The sequence below is a fragment of the Syngnathus acus genome, chromosome 20, assembly GCF_901709675.1.
Source record: "Syngnathus acus chromosome 20, fSynAcu1.2, whole genome shotgun sequence".
Taxonomy (NCBI): Eukaryota; Metazoa; Chordata; class Actinopteri; order Syngnathiformes; family Syngnathidae; genus Syngnathus; species Syngnathus acus.
In genome coordinates, this window is record NC_051104.1 from 6221961 (window position 1) to 6241485 (window position 19525).

Sequence of the window (19525 nt, forward strand, 5' to 3'; positions counted from 1 at the left end):
TGTTGGCTGTTTACAGAAATGTGAACAAAACATATCCATTTATTTGACCCCCTCCCCCCCCGCCCAAATCTCCTATACCTGTGCAACTAAGGATGTTAAAAGAGAGGAACTCATTCAATTAAATAACAGTTGGATCCCAATAAAAGTCACACTGCAAATAATAACAATAAAAAAAGCAAGTCCCTAATGTGTGACTTTCCATCTCTCCTTTAATCATCCCTCTTCCCTTTCATAATTGCCTCCGGTGTATTTCCAGTCTCCACTCACCCAATTCCATTCTCTCATTCACCCCTTTTTTTTTTTTCCCGCCCATGCGTACGAACGAACCTGCCCTTCTGGCACGCCGAGCACAGCCAGGCTTTGTCCTTCTTGTTGTACGTGCAGCAGGTCTTGCACACGTTGTACTGGCAGTCCAGGCACTCGCGTTTGGGGTTGAGCAGGAAGGTGAAGGGCACGCAGCAGCGGATGCAGCAGTGCTCGTTGAAATGGTGCTGCTTGGAGAGGATGGAGCATCTGCTGCCTTCCTCCGCCAGCTCCTGCTTCATCTCGCTGGAGCCGGGCGAGCAAGAGAGAGAGAGAGAGAGAGAGAAAATGAGAGACAGAAAGGGGAGGGGGGGTGAAGGGAGGAGAGCATCTGGTCAAGTGGTGGAATATGACTGCGATGTGGAATCATCAGCGACACTATAGCAAAGGAAGGGGTGCAGTGGCGGTTCACAGGATTTAACCATCTTGTCACTCTTTCTACTCAGGTTCTGTGTAACCATGGCTGACATTCCTTTTTTTGGAAGACCCTGTCAAACTGCATCAGTCGAGGAGAGGAGTCTGTGCACCTCCTTGAACCTCTTCATCGACAAAGTATGGAATGATCCGCCTCAATTGAGGCATAGCCACCATGAGAGCGATGATATTGAAAATGCTGCTTTGAAGGACACTTGCACAAAGCAGCCTGGAATGAAAAGCTTATTTTCAGAGTGTTTAGCAGCTTTAGAAAAAAAGAAAAAAAAAAGTCCACCATCTTTTGACACTAATGAACTGCGGCTGACATAAATACCGACAATTGAAATGACACATTTGAGTTTTCCCTTGCAGTGCGATGTACCAAAGTTGACATTTATTTCCCAAACCATTCGTTAATCACCGAGCTTGAATGTAATAAATATATTGGATGGAAGGGTGAAAGTGAGTTGAGCAAACAGCATTTATCGAAAATGTAAAACGCCGCTACGATAACGAAAGGGAATGTTAAGTGTGTGTGTCGTTGTGCTGCTGCTGCCGCAACAGTCAATAAATTACAAACAGCCTCAACAGCCTCCGCCCCCGACGCGCTGATTGCTTTTCTTCCGCATCATTAGCTGCGGAATGCTAATAAGATGAGCAAAGTCAGCAGGTGTGTGACTGATCTTGACAGCATGTATCATATGACACCAATGTATACTTGGTGCCATGCAGCCAGATGCAATAAAATACATCAGCATACGTCCACATTCATTCAAGGACAAGGGCTCGTCCTTCATAGCATCCCTTTGCATCAGTGTTCCTCTGTGTCCGCTTCTCAGGGTATAAAATCCCACCACAGGGTCACTCTAAGTACTTGCAACCGGAACCAACATCTGTGCAGTTCGAAATACTCATAAAAGGTGATTAAAGCCGAGATAGAGCTTTAAATGGACAAAGTGAAGTTGCTGCAGATTTCCATTGTCACGCTGAACTTTGTACTTTGGATTAAAAGCTGACATGTCCATTAAAGCCCCCAGGAGCATGAAAGTTGAAAGGGCTCGAGTGGCGAGCTTAGTTTGACCTTTAGGTTGTTCAGCTGGATATTTTTTACCCTGCTTTATTTGATTTGATTTGTTCTGCGACTCAAGTGAATTGCACGTTAGGGTGCACGTTCACTGTCCGTGGTGCTGAAGTCAAATACAGAATTTGAGTAAACTTGTAAGCGACAATTTGCTTTGCTTTATATGATTTGACTTGTTCTGCGACTCGAGTGAATTGCACGTTAGGGTACATGTTCGCTGTCCGTGGTGCTGAAATCAAATTCACTTGTTACTTGGGCATTCCTTCCATTTGGAGCACCATTCTCATGCTAGAATAACAAAAACTAGAAACTAAACTGGTAATTTGAGTAAAACTAATCCATAATTTCCACAAGGCATTAAAGCTCAATTCTGCTCAAAACGGTGTGATTGTGTTGTACAAATTGTGGTCAACAAGAACAATTTGTGTCAAATTAAAGCAAGCGGTATTGGAGCGGGATGCAGACAGCTTAACACAAATGTGATTTCTCAATCTCATTTTCTATAAAGCATGCCCTGTGGTTGTTTCTCTTCTGTCAATATCTGTGATAGCAATCTATTAGGAAGGTTATTTTTATCTCCTTTATAGCTCATGTGATACATACACTTACAAACACAGGCTGGCTTGGAGGTAAAGGTAGTCAAATTTATTAGTAGGCTCAGACAGCATTAAGCAAATTTTACATTTTCATTTTATAGGGTCATTAGCTTTGACTGAGGGCATTTTTCCTGAGGCCTAAATCCACCAGTTTTATTTTTACACTGCAGTCACCATTAAAAAAAAAACATAAAAATAACCAACAACAATGAAAATAGCAACGGACAGACAACTTCTCTGTGGCACTTCACAAATTTACATAAAAAAAAGACAATTTTCTGGTTGTCAGATAGCTATTGGGCTATCCTTCAACTTTATCTTTTTTTCAATTGAGGATTTCAAGTCATGGTTTAGATAAATGTGTCTGTGTATTGATGCAATTAAACACAATATAAGTTCATGTTGAGTTGCATTTGGAAAATACAAATATTATGTACTCTCCACTTGAGTGATTCCCTTGTTTAGGCTGGAAAAAACGGCCTCAATTTATAACTAATTACATCAGACGTCTTGAAAAAAAATTCCACTAGTATAAAATATGAAGCAAAAAGTGACTGCATTGGAGAAACATCATCCATCAGTCAGCGCACCAGGCTGCCACCAAACTAATCAGTAATTGTAGATATGAAAAAAAAAACATTTGACACTTTGATTAAAGTAATTGAATACATTCCAGAATCATAAATTGATGCTCAAAAAGTCAGAGCTCTTTATCCACTACTAGGCCTCCATTATGGCTTAAAACAAGCAAAATACCTCAAAATAAATGATGACCTCATTCCGTCCTGAACATGTTCAGGATGTACCACTCCTAAATTTATTGCTTATTTTGAAATCACTTGGTGGCCTTGCCTGCTCCCACACACTCGACCTTCTCACCCTACTGCCTTGCTCTCCTCAGATGTGAAAACCCACAATGACATCTAAAGCTGTCATTCACTCAATTTTCAAAAGCGCTTTATAAATCAATAAGTGGATCATGATTAATTATTATCAGGGAGTCCAGTATCAATGTTTAAATGTTTATTATGAAATGTTATCATGGAGAGGTTTGAGTGCCATAGAGCTTTGAGAATGTGTACTGTGTGTTTCAATTTGATCTTGGGTACACACACACTTCTTTGAGGAGTCTGATTGAAAAGAAAAAAAGCACTTGGCAATTGTCAATTGATCGCGTGCTCTCTCCAAGAGCCTAACGGGGCAATTTCGAAATGTTGCTTTGATTTCCAGAGAGCGCCTGCTCCAAAAGCACCGACGCTTTCTTGTTGTTCTTGCGCAGAGAGTCATATAATGAAAATACCCTAAAGAGGCTCCAAATGAGAAGCTTCTTAAGTGCTCAATCCATTTCAATAGCATATTCATGCTGCCTTCCTAAGTGCTTTTTTTTTTTATGAATGCTGGAAAGGATTAAACAAAATAAATAAAAATAATTACCAGGGCAGTTTTATGAGACCAGATGCCGAGGTCGGGACTATACCAGTCTATCCTTGTACAATCATTTCCTACAAAATGGAGTATAGCCAGCCCAGTAAAACGGTTCAGGAGTTTACAATCAATCCTTGACCACGTGTGTACATTGCGCTGCAGCCTGTAGTCAAAAATGGGTCAGTTGACTAGGAACTGGCACAAATACAAATGATGTCTGCAAGCTTAAAGCAGCCGGAAAAGTCATTACAAAAGCTGTTTGATCTTGATAATATTATTTTTCTTTGCTCTTTATATCATTGTTACCCAAGGCATCCGATTCCACTGTGCATAAAGAATTAATGATAAGGAAACATGCTCAACAGAAAAGGCAATACAAGAAATTAGAGCAGAGAAAAAAAAAAAGTATTAGCAAGAATGTCTAGAATGGAATCGGGTCACAACGCCGATGCATTCGCTTCTTCAATGTGGACTGTCTCTAACCTTGAGCTTAAAAACAAAGTGTGCTGAAAGCAAATATCTACAATATGCATAATTAATCAATCATTTGTCTTTGTTGACCGGCAAAGTGTTTGATTCAACCGCTGCATAAATAAAGAGCTCCTATTTGATAGCGCCTTATGTTTTCCATTTTTTTCACCTTGTTTCTTGCATGTCTCCTGCCCTACTTTCTAAACTATATCAACAATCAAATACTGACATGAGATGTCACCAAAACATTATCAAGATAAGAGAAAATAATGATGAGAAATTACGTGACGAGCTGCGTGTCGAATGTATTTAATAGAAGCTGGAGGCTATCGGCTTTCTTTTTTTTTAATAACAACACTTAGCTCAAAACAGCAGCCAAGAGCCCCGAGGTTACTAATGGGCCAGGGCTCATTAAGACATATGAAGTCCAAAAAAAAGTTTCAACTCCAACTTTAGCACGGAATGCTTTAATTGGCTTCTATGCCTGAAACATTATATAAAACACATGTATCAAATGGCTACATTATTTTACTAGAGCTGTCCAGGTTACTTGATGAATATTATTTACTTGTTTTTAACCACTAAACAATACCAAACAAGCAAGGATAAATGGGGGAAAATGGTTACTAGACTTGTAATATTTATAGTCTGTACACCAACAACATGCAGCAGATAAAATATGTATTTTTTTCTTTTTTTATTTAGGAAAAAGACCATCTCGATTTTTTTTTCTTTACTACAGTAAATTTATTCTCTAAGCTCAGGACCAACTAGCCCAAAATGAGCCCTCACATTGAGAAACAATTCTAATCAAATGTGTGTGCCTGCTGATAAGGTTTTCCAATCAGAGCGGCCAGCCTGGCATCGGAGTTACGCAACGGGAAAAATGAGCGATAAGGAGCGGGAAGGAAATAATGTGCAGTCTCAGCAAGGTGAAGGGATTATATTTTGCAATCGGATAATAATGTTTTGACCCTCAAATTACTTGGGAGAGAACCGGCTCCCAATTCAATTTGCGCATCTCGTCTGCGTGACGGGGTGCACTCATTTCGCGGAATGGAAAATGGAGAAATCCGTGGGATTTAGATATGATTGGTGGGAAATTTGGGGATCTAAAAGATTTGGGCATTGCACAAGTGCTTATTCCCACAATGAAGAAAGCTTTTAAGATTTCAATCCATCAATATAGACAAAGCTTTCCAGCGATGTCATCATAATGACATTAGCTCCCAACTCCGTTTTCAAAAGGTGCACAGTGAGCTGCGGGCTACAAGTGGATGTGATGCGGTATATTAAAAGGAGGCCTGCGATAGCCGCCAGGGAACACCAGGCTATTTCTGTGGCAGCCAAGAAGAAGACATCACAAATGTGCAACGTTCACAGAATACCTGAGTGAGTAAGATTTGCTGCAATGTAATTGCACCAAATTGTGGAACCTCCAAAATTGGATGAATCCACATTCTATGTTAATAATATCATCATGTCTTCAGGCACTTGAACCCCATTGGCCGTCTTGCATGACCATGAAATGGCTTCAATCTTATTCCAGCAGCTTTCTTACGAAGCTGTGCAGTGAACCGCACTCGTGTTCAAGTGTCCTCTGATAACCCAAATAGAAGCACTCTTGGGTTCGTTCACCTCGCACGAGGTAGTATCCGAGCAACTTCCTCCGCAGGGAGTCCTTTCAGAGCATTATTAAACCCTGCAAGGGTCGCATGTGGATAAAAGCGCTCCTGCTCAATGGGCGACTTCTCTGAGATAATACAACGCAAAAATAGCAGCCAAAAAAGCCGAAGAAGAGCTACGGTGCAATTTATTCACCATTTTGTCGCTCGACTTGAAGCCGTCTGCGAAACCAAGACATCCAAGGCCGGTCACCTCGTCAGTAAGTCATTTTAACGAAGCATCCGACGCCTTGACGGCGACGCGCTCACTCATCCGGCCGACATCATTGCCGACCTGGCATTGACTCATAGCGTACATTGTCAAAATGTGATGAAATGCATCAAATCCAAAGCTGGCATGGGCGTTAAAGGCTGCAAATGGAACTGAACTGTGACCTGAGTTTACTTGTGCAGTTCATTTGAATTCATTGGGGCAAAATGAAGGTTTTTATGGCATTGTTGAGCCACAATCTTTTATGTGGTGATAACTCCTAGTTAGAGTGGGATGTTTTTACCTTCATGATTAACAAGGAGTCCAAATCAGCAGAATTGCACCGATACGGTGTGATCTTGCTCCTCACACATACTTTCACACATGCGCACGCACGTCTTATGAATGAGCCCGGATTCTGGCATGCAAAGAGACTTGGCAGCTCTGAAGATGGAATTCCTGCCGGCGAGGCTGCGTGTTTACTTCCCCAACAGAACAGAGAGAGCGGCAACCTTCACAACCTCGACTCTTAACCTTACAGACAGCTTCCGTGGCAGCCGTTTATCTCGTCATCGGAATGCCATACTGACATTCAAGATGATGCCGAATGCATTCCTTATATTCAGATGATTTAAAAGCAATATAAGAACTGAATTGGGAAATGTGCCGTTTGAAAAGACACAATGATGCGTCGTATGCTTGGACGCGCATTTTGCGTGTCGGCACTTAGCCGAAATGAAAAGGCAAAGGGAGCACTCACACTGGAGCTTATTAAACAAATCCTTATCTAGATGTTAATCCCTTTATCGGGCTTTGCCGCAGAGCAGTGATACTTTGGAGCATATCGACTGCAAACATTAAGCTGGTGAAAACACCAATTTCTCTTCTTTATGTAAAGTTGCTGAAACTTTCAATGCAAACAATTGTCTTTGATTCAATGACCGCTACAAAAAGGTGGAAAATGGAGATTTTTTTCTTAAAAACAGCACATTGCTATTGCGCAAGATGGTTTCCATGATTGCCTCGCATTGCTTAAGTATCATTACGGTGTCTCCGTTTGAGAAAACATCTTTAATCATCTGATGCTATTCTGCAATTAAAGTAAACGGAACATGGTCCATCACGTAAAGAGGGAAAATGAGACGTTTTAATGGTTGAAGCTCCCTGAAGTTGCACGGATTTATCGAGTGCAATTTTTATCAATCGTGTATTCCGAAGTGAAACTAGGGGAGAGAACAAAAGGGTAAAAACAGCAATCTGCACCTTACGATACGTTTGTATATTTTAAGTACAGAGCTCAATAAATGTCTTGTAGGAACTAAACAGGAAAATAAGAAGCTCATGATTCATAATTTATCAACTTTATGTCTCAGCTTTGTGTACAAACCTCAAGGCACTGCCAGAAGTAGACATGATGTTGTGCACTGCCTATTTTGCATATATTCTAATATTTAACACACTTTTTCCCTTTCCAAATAGGACACAAATAGATTGCATTCGAGTGTACCTAATGAAACGACTGTAGGAGAGTAGCACTGCAGTTATCTAATTCATTGGAGCATATGATTTCTGCCAGTGAAGGGCAAGCAGATAAGGAGTTCTTCTGGTGTTCCATTATGGTGCTGTGGCCCGTCATATCAAACAGAAGTACAGACAGCCAATTTCAATCTGACCAAGCCATTGAGCACATCACTGGATTATTGTTTAATCAGTATGAATCGAAAGCAAGCTAATTGCGGTTCCCCTGACCACTTTTCCCCCCACAAAGCCCTGCATGTTGCTTATCTCTGGCGGTAAATAAAGTCCACTTCTATAGCGCTTTATCTTCACCCTATATGGTGCCCAAAGCGCTTTTACAAAGCCTCACATTCTAATCCAACTCCCATAACACTAAACAGATGCCACAAAGATCAAAATCTTCTATAAATGCGCCATCAAATGTTTTCACTGTGTAATGCTGTTAACAATATTTACCAGTGAATTGAAAAAAAAAAAATGAATGGGTGCAATTGTATTGAAGTCCACAGGAGGGCATTAAAATCATTAAATAGCATTTAGGTGAGTACAAAGCTCTACTGGACTCATTTAATTTCGCACTAAATTCTTGTTGTGACGACAAAGAGGAATTCAGATGTCTAAATTAGATTGTGTCAAAAATATCATTGAAAACGACCTAAACGCAATAATTAGAAATACCTTTCACCTATTTCTTGAATTTCTTCCCCATTTTTTTTTAAATGTAACAGGCCATAATAAAGATCATCATAAAGGATTTCAAGGGTGTTGGCCGGAGTCCAGTTACACATCATGCACATCCTGGGCAACAGTGCTCCCTATGGGTACTTGCACAGAATTTCCCAAACTGGAGCCAGCTGGGCGAAAGAAAAAGCATTTACAGGTTCATCTGAGGGCGTAAAGGAGAACTCACAAGCTTGTTTTACTACAAGTACCAACATTTGACGACACTACTCCACACATTCATTATGGCTGAATGAGTTTGTCAGCTGTGGCTGTAGGAAAATCAATCATATTTTGACACCAAATATCACCGCTTCCTTTGCTTTAAACTAATCTGCAGACACTTTGTAATCCCATGACAACCATTTCAACTGTAAATACTTGAAATTTTAAAGGAAAAAGACTTGTCGATATTTAAGTAAGCATCTCATAACCTGGCGCACAAAACCAACGTAAGTCATGATTGCAATTTAAGATGAATGATATTTTTGCTTAAAGAACCACGAGAAGCCAAAAGTTGCTGTCTCGGAATTTCACCACTGCTGTCTTTCACCTGACCACAGCTGCAGATGGAGAGCTTGGCGGGCATTCAATGTCGGACTCAAAATTGAAGATAGACTTAAATATTTATCTTGCGTGTGTGTAACACATCTGCAAAAAAGTAAGGGATTACACGGAAACCATTCCCACTAAAATGTGTGTCAAGCAGTATGCCTTAAAAAAAAAAAAAACACACCAGAAAGGAATGGAAAGAGGACATTGCGACAAAGATGTTGCAGGAAGAGAAAGGATCAGGTATCGCGAATGAATCCAAAAGGCAAGCACAAGCAAAACCGCAACTGTCTGTTTGGAGCAGAGTCATCACCACACTTTGGCCCGAGTTTCAAATGGTCCGGTTGTCTGACTCAGCGAATAAGTGGAGGATCACCGCTGCAGCGTGGAGCGCCACCGTCCTGGCACTGCTCCTGACACCAATGGGTTGAAAGGAAGAAGAAAACCAAAGAGGGGAGAGTCGTTATGTCGGTGGATTCTTCACAGCACGTACTTTGTCTTTCGGCTCCGAAACACACGCACCATCAATCATAGTGAAGCAGGAGTGACTTCCCTGAGGACGTAATGACTCATCAGCCATCAGCTATATTTGATATAATATCTCAAAGTCCTTTTCGAAATCACACAGGGAGGGTTGAATGGTGCACTCAAAGCACACACAGCTCCTTTAAGACGTTTGATATCAAATGCTCCAAGGTTATGATACAAACACGTTTACAATCTGATTAGGATGTCTTTGCCTCTACTTTGGCCATCAGAGCATATTCATCTTGAGTGCCATCATCGGCAAACTCCCACGAGAAGGATTCTCTGACAATTTATTCAGACAGCCGCACAATCCAAACAGATTCGGTTCAACCAAAACAGAGATGCTACGAGATCTTTGTTGTAGGGCTGTGACGATTGAATATTTTTAGAATCGATTCATCGGATCCAGTGAGTGTATCACCAAATTACCCCCTCCCCATTTCATCTTGTTTATTTGGTATTGTTTAGTGATTAAAAACAAGTCAATAATAATAAAACAACATCACACAAGAGGGATTAGCCAGACAACAAAGAGGCCCTGAAAACCACTCAAAAACAGAAATGACACATTCACTGGTAGAAAAAGAGATGAATGGGGCACCATCTCTCTGCAGCGAGCGGCTATTTCCCTCCGACTAAAAACAGCACTTGACATTTGGCCAGCGGCGGAGTAATCACCGCAGACCTGAACAAATAGAAAGGTAACATCTCAGACCATCTCTCAGGGGCCTGGAGGAGATAACACCGTGCGTGGCCTCCCTGAGATGCATCCCTGTTATTCCAGAGAAGTAGCCGTGCTACTTTGTTTGGAGACAAAGTAACTGTTGAGACATCTATTGGCTCTATATATCCAATAAGGAAAGCTCAAAGTGTGTGTGTGTGTGTGTGAGCCACCAGGGGGATTATTTTTCACCATCTCACCAGCCAAGCTAAGCAGCGCAGCAACACTGCTGATTCGTCACAGTCAAAAAGTCCGAATGGTCCTCCCTCACATATCATAAACCGCTTTGTGGCTAAGGAAACATTTCACAAGAGGAGGCGTCTTAAAGAAACAGTGCTTGGATCTGTTTTTGCATTATTTCATCACATCTTAATTGGTAGTAACATTTTGATCAGTTGTATTTTCCCCCCACAAACACAAACAATAACTTAATGCTTGCTAAATAATGAGGACAGATGGCCACCCATGTCAGAAATATCTCCAGCTATCATCAAGACTTCTAATTTTAGGTAGCCCTGATTTATGTGAACCACTACAGAATGATGTTTGAGAGATTAAATAATAGAGATTTCATACGGTTAGTGATAAGGAATACATAAGGCCAATTCATGAGTGTGTGTCTGCACACAGTATGCGCAAGCATGCCCACTTATAGTAACTGCTGTGGTCTTGGCAGCTTTATTCCCATTAGCTAATTAACTTTAATGATATTAAACATCATCAAGTAGGAGCCCTATCGAATGCTAATTAGAAATCTCGCAGTCTGAGGCGACTGTAGCGTCGATCTCAGTCAGCCCTGAGAAATTAAAGCTCACCCTTCCGTGTAGGCTTTTTTTTTTCTTCTATTGTGAGCAGGTTGCATCATCAAGTCACTGTCCTCAACCACTTTTCTCTGTATATCATTTACATGTTTTGACCTTTCCATTCACCAGTAAGCTACATCCTGTATCGAAAGGAGAGGCTGACTATTTAACATTTCGTGGCGAAAAGTCACACCGCTACAGAGGCACAAGGGCGGTTGTAATTTCATCAATCGATAAGGATAAACATCAAACGGATATAGCGGGGACATCTCAAGATGAAATAATCCCACGCGCACGCACAATGACGTCATGCACATGCACGTCCACTTTAAACCCTAACCGCATGAACATGAGTCAGACAAATAACCCGGACCAGAACAGCAGCTAATCCCCGCTAATGGAATACTGTAAGTAGCTGCTCACAACTAAATAAAAAAAATAAAAAAAAGGCTGGGACTGCATGAAAGGACATGGAAAGAACATAGAGTCTATGTACATAGATGGTCGCGATTCGCCACAAAGAATGTTTGCATGCTCAAATGCTTATTCAATCACATTTGACCTAGTATAGAGTGAATGGAAACATGCCTCAACCAAAATATTTGATTGTCGGACTGGAAAAGAACAACCCTGGCATCTGGGAATAACACTGACACAATTTTTCTTAAATGTATCATTCTAATTATGATCACTTGACACTCTAATTAAAATATTTCCCTTGCATGCATTACACCACAAAGGAAATGCACATCAAATGACATTTTTAAAGCTGCCGCCAAATTAAGATGAAAAGCTCGCAACATTGATAGTGAATCGTGGAAAGGAATTCAAATTACGGCCCATATATCATGATAAGCATACTTATAAAGATAATGTTTATCGGGCAGTGCGGTGAACCGAGTGGTTAGCGCATCTGCCTCGCAGTGATGAGGTTCTCAACCCCAGGCTTCCTGTGGGAAGTTTGAATACTGTCCCCGTGATTATGTGTCGACCTATTTCTATCAATAATGATTTTGCAGTCTTTGGGAACGCTGTTTGCTAACCAATCCCACGTCCTGCTGCCCCATAATGAGCCTCGCCAAGTGGAGGCCTGAGGCGGCAAAAGGTCAGAGGTTGAGCTGCTCAGGCTCTCTCATTGGCAGAAGCGGCCCGGCCACCGAGGTGATTAGAATTAGTAACGGCAAAAGCACCGAGAAAATTAAATAAACATCCCATTCAAGTGATGCGCACTTGAGCAGTTAAAATAATCACAAAGCAGTGTAATGGAGGAAATCTATGAATAGCAAGAAAGTAAGTAGGGAGGGAGTCAGGGTGGGATGTGGGTTGACTAAAAAGACTAATAATTATATCCATGGCAACCAAAGTCAACAAAACCTAAAGCATCACATAAGTGAGCATAGTAGCATGCTTTTATTTTGCTAATTAATTTGATGTACATTGTTGTGGCACAAATAAATTAGAACATAGCGACCAAGCCTTTGCTCAAGAAGAATTTCCGGTAAAAGCCTTCCAAAGTTCATTTTAGCTTATAAGTTATTCAGCAGTGGGTTGTCATCGTATAATAAAACTGTGCGCGCGATATTTACAATACATATTCATTACGACTCGGTATTTATGGAACAAGGGCTAGTGTAAGCCAAAAGTTTCATTTCTTATAATGCCGCACGGGGGAAATAAAATGGAGCATTAAAGCCCTGGCTGAGGCTTATTTACTTTTCCATGAATCCTTCAACTGGGTAATTGACAACTCTGCAGGGCTGACTTTATACAGGCAAGAAAAGCAAATATCAACCACGCACGGCGAAGAGAAGCCCGGAGGGAGCGAAATACCTGCTGAAACACTCAAGAGCATATGGGAGCAGTCGAGCAGCTTTTATAAAATATGTCTGTTCATGTACCGTTGCAATTTTGCTTCCTTTTACAATATTACAAGGTGAAGTCACTTTGATTTGAGAAAACGCTCTGAATTCATCTTGCAAATAAAAGGAGCGTATTTCGGGCCATCAGGCGTGACAGTGTGGGAGGGGAGCATTTCCAGACAGAGCAGCAATTTCGCAGAACACCGTCTTTACTTTGAAACCGGTTCTGGGAAAACGAGTTAAGGTTCAAGCGGCAGCGGCTTCTCTGCGGTTCCTCTGTTGCGTTTTTTTTTTAGCACTTCAAACCAAATCGCTAACGGCCTCATCTCCAAAGAAGCAAGAAACTGAACTGAAGAACAGCACATCCAAATCTGATGAAAAAGACATCAAATTTCCAAAATGGATTAGCTTATGCTGGGGTCTGGTTTGGTAGTCAAGGGAACATATTTGAGTTTCGGAAAATTATAGGGTCTAACCAAAGTTGAGAACTGCAAATTACACTTTTGCTTGTGACAATATAGCCATTTGAATGCAAAGCCACCCCCACACAAGCTGCTGAGACATGACATGCAGATGACCGCATGATTTGGGGGCTGTCAAAAATGAATCCCCCTCAGGCTGACATATAGCAAGAAAGAAGAAGAGAGAAGGCAGGGACCAATATGTCTAAAAAGAAGCTGTGACAACAAGGGAGGAACCTGCCAACAGAGCTGACGGCCAACACACCCAGAAAATAAAAGCCCAGAAAAAGACAAACTCGTAAATGTGTCAATTAAATGCCATGACAAATTTCCAGGAAATCATCTGGTGGACTACAAATCTGAATCATTACAATATGTAAATAGCTGAAAGTGTACAATGAATAGAAAATGATGCGAAAATAAAAGAAAAATGTTGAAGTTGCCATCGCGGCATCACTACTCATCTTCATTCGTGAAGAACATAAAACATGCACAAATTGTATTTCTGCTTCTTGAGAGTTCAACTGTACCACTTTTGGAGCATTTGGTAGTTCCACAGGAAAGAATTACAGAATGGACTCTCTTACCTCAGCCGATCCTCTTCCTTCTTTCTCAGCTTCATGTCCCGTTGGACAACTTTCAGGACATGTTCAGCCTCGTCGTCCGTCAGGCCGGACAAGTCCAGCCTGCGGCCCATCTTCGCTTGACTTGCCACGCTGGGCCACGAGAGGATGACGATGAAGAAGATGAGGAGGAGCAGACGTATACTGTTGGGTGCTAGAAACCTGGAGAAAGTGATAAAAGACTCTTCAGAATTGATCTTGTTTTGTTTTTTGGATTGCTTTTGTTTGAGTCCAATCTGATCTGCAATCCAAAAAAAAAGGGAATTGAAAAGGGAAATTTTGAGATTGGGTTCTTGTAATCTTTGGAAAGGCAAGATTTTTGGTCTGGACGTTCTTTCTTGAGATGGAGGGGTCAACCAAAAACAGACAAGAGGAAGGGCGCTACAGAGACAGACGAGTCCATGGCCAGAAGTAGAAGGTCCATTAACCACAGTGTCCAAACAAGATGGGAGTGCACTTGCAGATTGATGATGACTCACAAGGCCGACAATTATGCTTGATCTATTATTGGGCCGATAGCTTCATCGACTAAGTGCCTCCTCTTTACGCGGATATCACTCATTCCTTGAGTTGTCCCATCAAATCATCTGCCAACTTTATCAAAGAAAATGCTAAAAAAAAAAAAAAAAAAAGGAAAGCAATGCTTACTAGGTATATCTTGCCACTTTTTAAGCTTCCCATCGCTATTCATTTTGTATGAAGCCATTAGCCTCTAATGGACTGTGTGGGCCATCTCAGCGCTGAAGTCAAATTGCTTTCAATTGACCAACTGGCGTCGTTTTGTTGAGAAAGCATGGCTACATATTCTTTCTCGAGCCATCATCCTATTTCAGCCCAACAGATTTCTCCTTCGGGGTGGTTATGTGAGTCATTTGTTTTGGTTGGGAGTATTAGCGTAATGGCAAAGCCACAAGGACACGCGCAAGCAAACGGAAGGAGCGAGGGAGCTTTTGTCACGTCGGCAGAAGATAAAAGCGACAACATCTCGGCGTATCAGGTATCAGGCGCTGTGCGGTGTAAATAAGGACGGTCACAGTGGCATTCACACACGCTCCTGGCTCAGCCGCTGTGATGAGAGACTTTGCCCTTTGCCTGGGGAAAAGGCCAACTTTGACACAGTCATATTTCACAACTGCTACACACTTGGTGACATGCGCATGTTCACAGCAAACAAGCGTAGCCAAGTGTTGGAAAATAAAGCTATCCATGTTGTCATAAAAATAGTGGGGAGTGGGGCTGTCACTAGCAAATATTTTTTAGAATCGATTAATCGGATACAATTTTAATTTGCATGTAAATGTATGACAAAGTCATCTTCCCCAGTTATTGTTTAGTGATAAAAAAAAACAAGCAAATAATTAAACAATATCACGCAAGAGGAATTAAGATAATCGGCAAACTTTTTGACTTTTTTGTCAAATGTGCCCGATGCCTTGTTTTGATTCAACACAAAGGATAATCGGTTTGTTTTCATGAATGAATGCAAAAAATTAATGCTGTTGAGAGGCTGACAGACAATTTGAACCATTCTAAGGTACGGCTCAACGATGACTATAAAACAGTTTGAAAATCGATTACTCGATTAATTCGCTAAATCTTATTCCTGACAAGTAGGACGAACGACTGTATTTTCATTGGCACAATCCGATACTTTAAACTCCTGTTTTTGATGCCACTATCATCGCAGGCAGAATACTTCTGCCTCAAGGAATGTCTGTCGTGGTTTGCGCTGAGGTGTGATGTAATGTCAAAAAACGATACGAGCTGAAGACTAGAACTCTGGCTGAGAGTGTGTCAAAGCAATATAAAACGTGCAAATGCCCCTTCTAGAGGCTGTGAGCAACATGAGGCGTAACATCCAAGCAATCTGATACTTGTTACTCAAATAAAAATGATCCTTATTGTCTGACTATCTTCTGTACCACGCCCATTTTTCCATTGAAGGTTAGGGTTAGTGCCTCATAGCATTGCTGCTAAGTAATCAGCCAGGCTCTCAGGCCCCTTTAGTGAAGTATACACCAATACACAGCAGCCGCATCGAGTAATGAGAGGACCTAGCAGTCCAGCAGGGTACAGTCACCATGACAACATGAAAGGAACATGCTGGAAGAAGTGATGGCAAGTCTGACAACTTATTCAAATGAGTGTGAGGTATAGCAGGTTTAAGAATAGGACTTCACAAATATTTCAAGTTCTGTGTAGAAAACAATTGATATTTGGGTTTTTTACAACTTCATTTTGGGCCAATATTTAACTAGTAACCTCAGCATGTCATATATTTTTTAATCATGTATGCAGTCCGACACACTTAGTGCTAAGGGACAGATAAAATGAGGTGACGCTGAGACATTTCCCAGGAGGAGGTGATAATGGACACAATGTGCTCAAGACAAGAAAATGGCAGGCAGGTGAAGGCAGTTACTAAATGAATTGCTTGTCAACAGAGTTGGGACAGATGGTAAAAGTTACAGCTTGTAGATTGAAAGCTTCCAAGATAAACACAATGCAAATAAAATCGGGATGACATTCTGTTTGCATCTACTATACAGTGATGGCAGAGTGTTGTCAACAGGCAAGCAGCTACCGCAAACAAATCAACTGTGCACCAATTGTTCACCTAAATCTCTACAAACACTCAGCAGGTCGGCCGGCCGGATTTTCAGCTTGCATTCCAGAGGGATGAGGGTTCATTCATCTGAAACAAAACATGACTTTGTTTTTCTTAAAACCTGCAGCTCCTTAATAAACCTTTTTTTTTTTTTTTTAATTGATGGATCATTATATAGATCCATCAAGCTCCGCACCATGCACATTTAATGATTATTCTCACATGCCCCCTTTCTAAATGACTCCTTTTTTTATCTTACTTAAAATAAAAAAAGAGCATTCGCGCATTGCCACATTAGGAATGAGAGCGTGTAACGTCGGCGTGATTTTAGCACCATGGAGAGAAAAAAAAGGAAACGTCAGGTGACTCGATCGCAGTCAAGAAGGGAGAGAAAAAAAAAGTACAAATCATCATCAATGATGTTCCATACATCTGCTGCATCCATGCAAAGCTGCGATAAGAAGCAGAGCCCAAGCTCGTTTTACATCCATGCAAAGAAGCAATCTCACTCTCGCACACAATCATCTGAGAGACTTGTTGTGGATCACTTACGCGGCAGGATCAGCCGGACGCCTGCTCTTTCTGCCCAGCGTTAACTTCCACAACACCTGCTGGCCCCCCTTTCCTATTTTGCCCCCCCTCGGCAGACGTTTGCAGAAGTGAATGGGTGATCACGAGGTTTGTATTACGCAGGAGAGGAAGGGGGGGGGGGGGGGTGCAGGGGGCTGGCACACAACCTGTTTACCGGTTCGCTGAGTGGTTGTGTGCCATATATGAGGGATGGAAAGCACATGCAATTGGTCAGAAAAGGGTTGATCGCTGATGTGATGGATGTTGGCTCCTCTGCAAAAAAAAAAAAAAAAAAGGTTGGCAGTGCAAGGAAGAAGGAGGGGGAGGAATAAGGGGGGAGGCTGGCTGCTTCATTCACAAAGACAGCCACAGTGCAATTAGCCTCCGGGCACGGATGAACACATCCCAATTAATCCTGCACCAATGTGGCACTTTTAGATTATGTTGGCCAGGACCTTATCTATCATAATATCAATCTACTTAATCCCAGGGTAAACTCCAAATACAAAATGTCCACTTGTAGCATAGATGAGATCAACTCACCAAGCAACTGAGCATCATTTACTTTTTTTTGGGTCACGGAAAATCACAAGTCATCAGAAATACCACACTGAAATCTTTTCCAAAGAGGACCCAACAGAGTTCTTGAAACACTTTTTACTGGGTCACAGGAAACCGTCAAAGCTGGTCGATGTCAATCATGTCACACTCATGGTTGGCTCCCGTGACCTCGTCTTGACCCCAGAAAAGCAACTGACGTGTTACTACGACACAAAATGTGATTGATTTTCTCGGTTTTATCTTTGTGCGTGTGTGTGTGACAAAGAGCACGCCTGCAAGTGCGCGACACCTCGTAAGTCACGCTTTCTGTTTCTGACTGGAAGAAAAATCTTGGGATGTGGTGGTTAGGGTTAGAAAATATTTGGCTTCAAACTTGCTACAGTGCTTTGTGTGTTCACTGTTTGGGGATTGAAACAAAAACACACATGCCCCGCTATAAACTATTTTGCCTGGTGTGTCAACATGTCTTATTTAAAATGGCAAAGAGTGATTTATTGAAATTTGGTGAGTACGTTGAGGGAGCAGCTCTTTATCACTTTACAGCGCGGCCAACAGAGTATCATGAATCCTCCCGGTCGCACACAAGCACATTTCTGCAACAAATATATTATGTTGTAAATCTTACGAAGGACCTCGTGCCCTGTTGCTGAGTCACTTACAATAAACATGTGCTCAAGTTACACCCTTTAGGGGACATTTCAGCTGAGATGGGGAAAAGCAAGCTGTAGTATATTTAATTGTGCAAATCAGAATAGATAATACAAGAAGAAATGCAAAAAAAATTATGTATTTTTTTTAATCATTCAACACAATATTTTGAAATAGCACTGTCAACTTTGTGACTTGAGGTCTCCTATAGTTTGTTTTATATCAATTTATAATTACATCATTCATAAATGTAGCATTTATCATCTGATTAAAGGATTTAGATAAGAAGCACGTTGGATAAAGGGGATTTAGTCATTCCGATTTTAATTGGAATCTGCCAATTTTAATCTCTGTTCTCTATCTTTTGTACTTCCATTGCACGTCAACTTGATTGATTGGCGAAAAGTGGACATTGCGGTGCGGGAAACGGAGCGTCGAATACTTTGTCACGAGTCATCGTTCGGAGTGAGGACAGAATATACAAGTATGTTTTTTTGTATCCAGTTGAGCCTCACAAGGTTGTGCAGTTGGAAAGAAAAATACATTGGTTGCTCACCAAGGGCACACATTTTGTTTGTTTGTGTGTTTCTTTATTTGATAGCTGTGAGTCACTGCCTGCCAACACTATTGTGAGAAAGACAATTACACAGTTGGGGAAGCGTTGCACAAATATAATGAGACTTATTTTTGAACCTCTTATCTAAATGGGAGGAATTGTATTTATGTCAAGAAAATGAGAGGTCTGCCATGCCAGTCCTCCCTCCTGTGTCATGCAAATTGGACTTGTGATTGTGACACTTTAACTGTGGAACACAATGACTACATTTCCCATGACTTACTTTTGACTTTGAAACAAAACAGAGGTCGACCAGCGTCCAGATGATATTTTCGAGATATGACACATGGTATTGTACGAATAGGATGTTTGCTCAAGACAATTCCATTAGTGCAAAGCTCCCACGCAGCCAGCATCCCTGTCTTTACTCACCTCCTACTAATTATTTTTTTTTCCCAATGAGGAAAGCCCACAACATATTGTGTGGTTGCTCTCCATCCGGACTACATTAGTCACACTAACTCCACTGTGTGTCGTTTTATGAGTGCGAGTGAATTTGCGTGGTTCTATTTCGCAACCGTTTAAAAGGGGAGGGGAGGGGAGGTGCGTGGAAGTGTGCGGGTTATGTAGCA

The 19525-nt window shown here is 41.4% G+C and overlaps 1 protein-coding gene across 3 annotated transcripts in view; it reads right to left on the reverse strand.

Annotated features, from left to right (window-relative positions):
• LOC119139308 (myosin VIIA and Rab interacting protein) overlaps positions 1-19525 on the reverse strand; it is a 42171-nt gene that overhangs the window by 22368 nt on the left and 278 nt on the right. For 2 of the 3 annotated variants that reach the window (XM_037279871.1, XM_037279869.1), the window contains exons 1-3: positions 17111-17215; positions 13915-14112; positions 328-549 (exon numbers count right to left, since the gene is read on the reverse strand). In XM_037279871.1, the coding sequence (XP_037135766.1) occupies positions 328-549; positions 13915-14024 (332 nt within the window). In that variant the 5' untranslated portion in view covers positions 14025-14112; positions 17111-17215. Of the gene's footprint in view, positions 1-327; positions 550-13914; positions 14113-17110; positions 17216-19525 lie in introns of those variants that run through there. The other variant, XM_037279870.1, reaches the window with a different exon arrangement.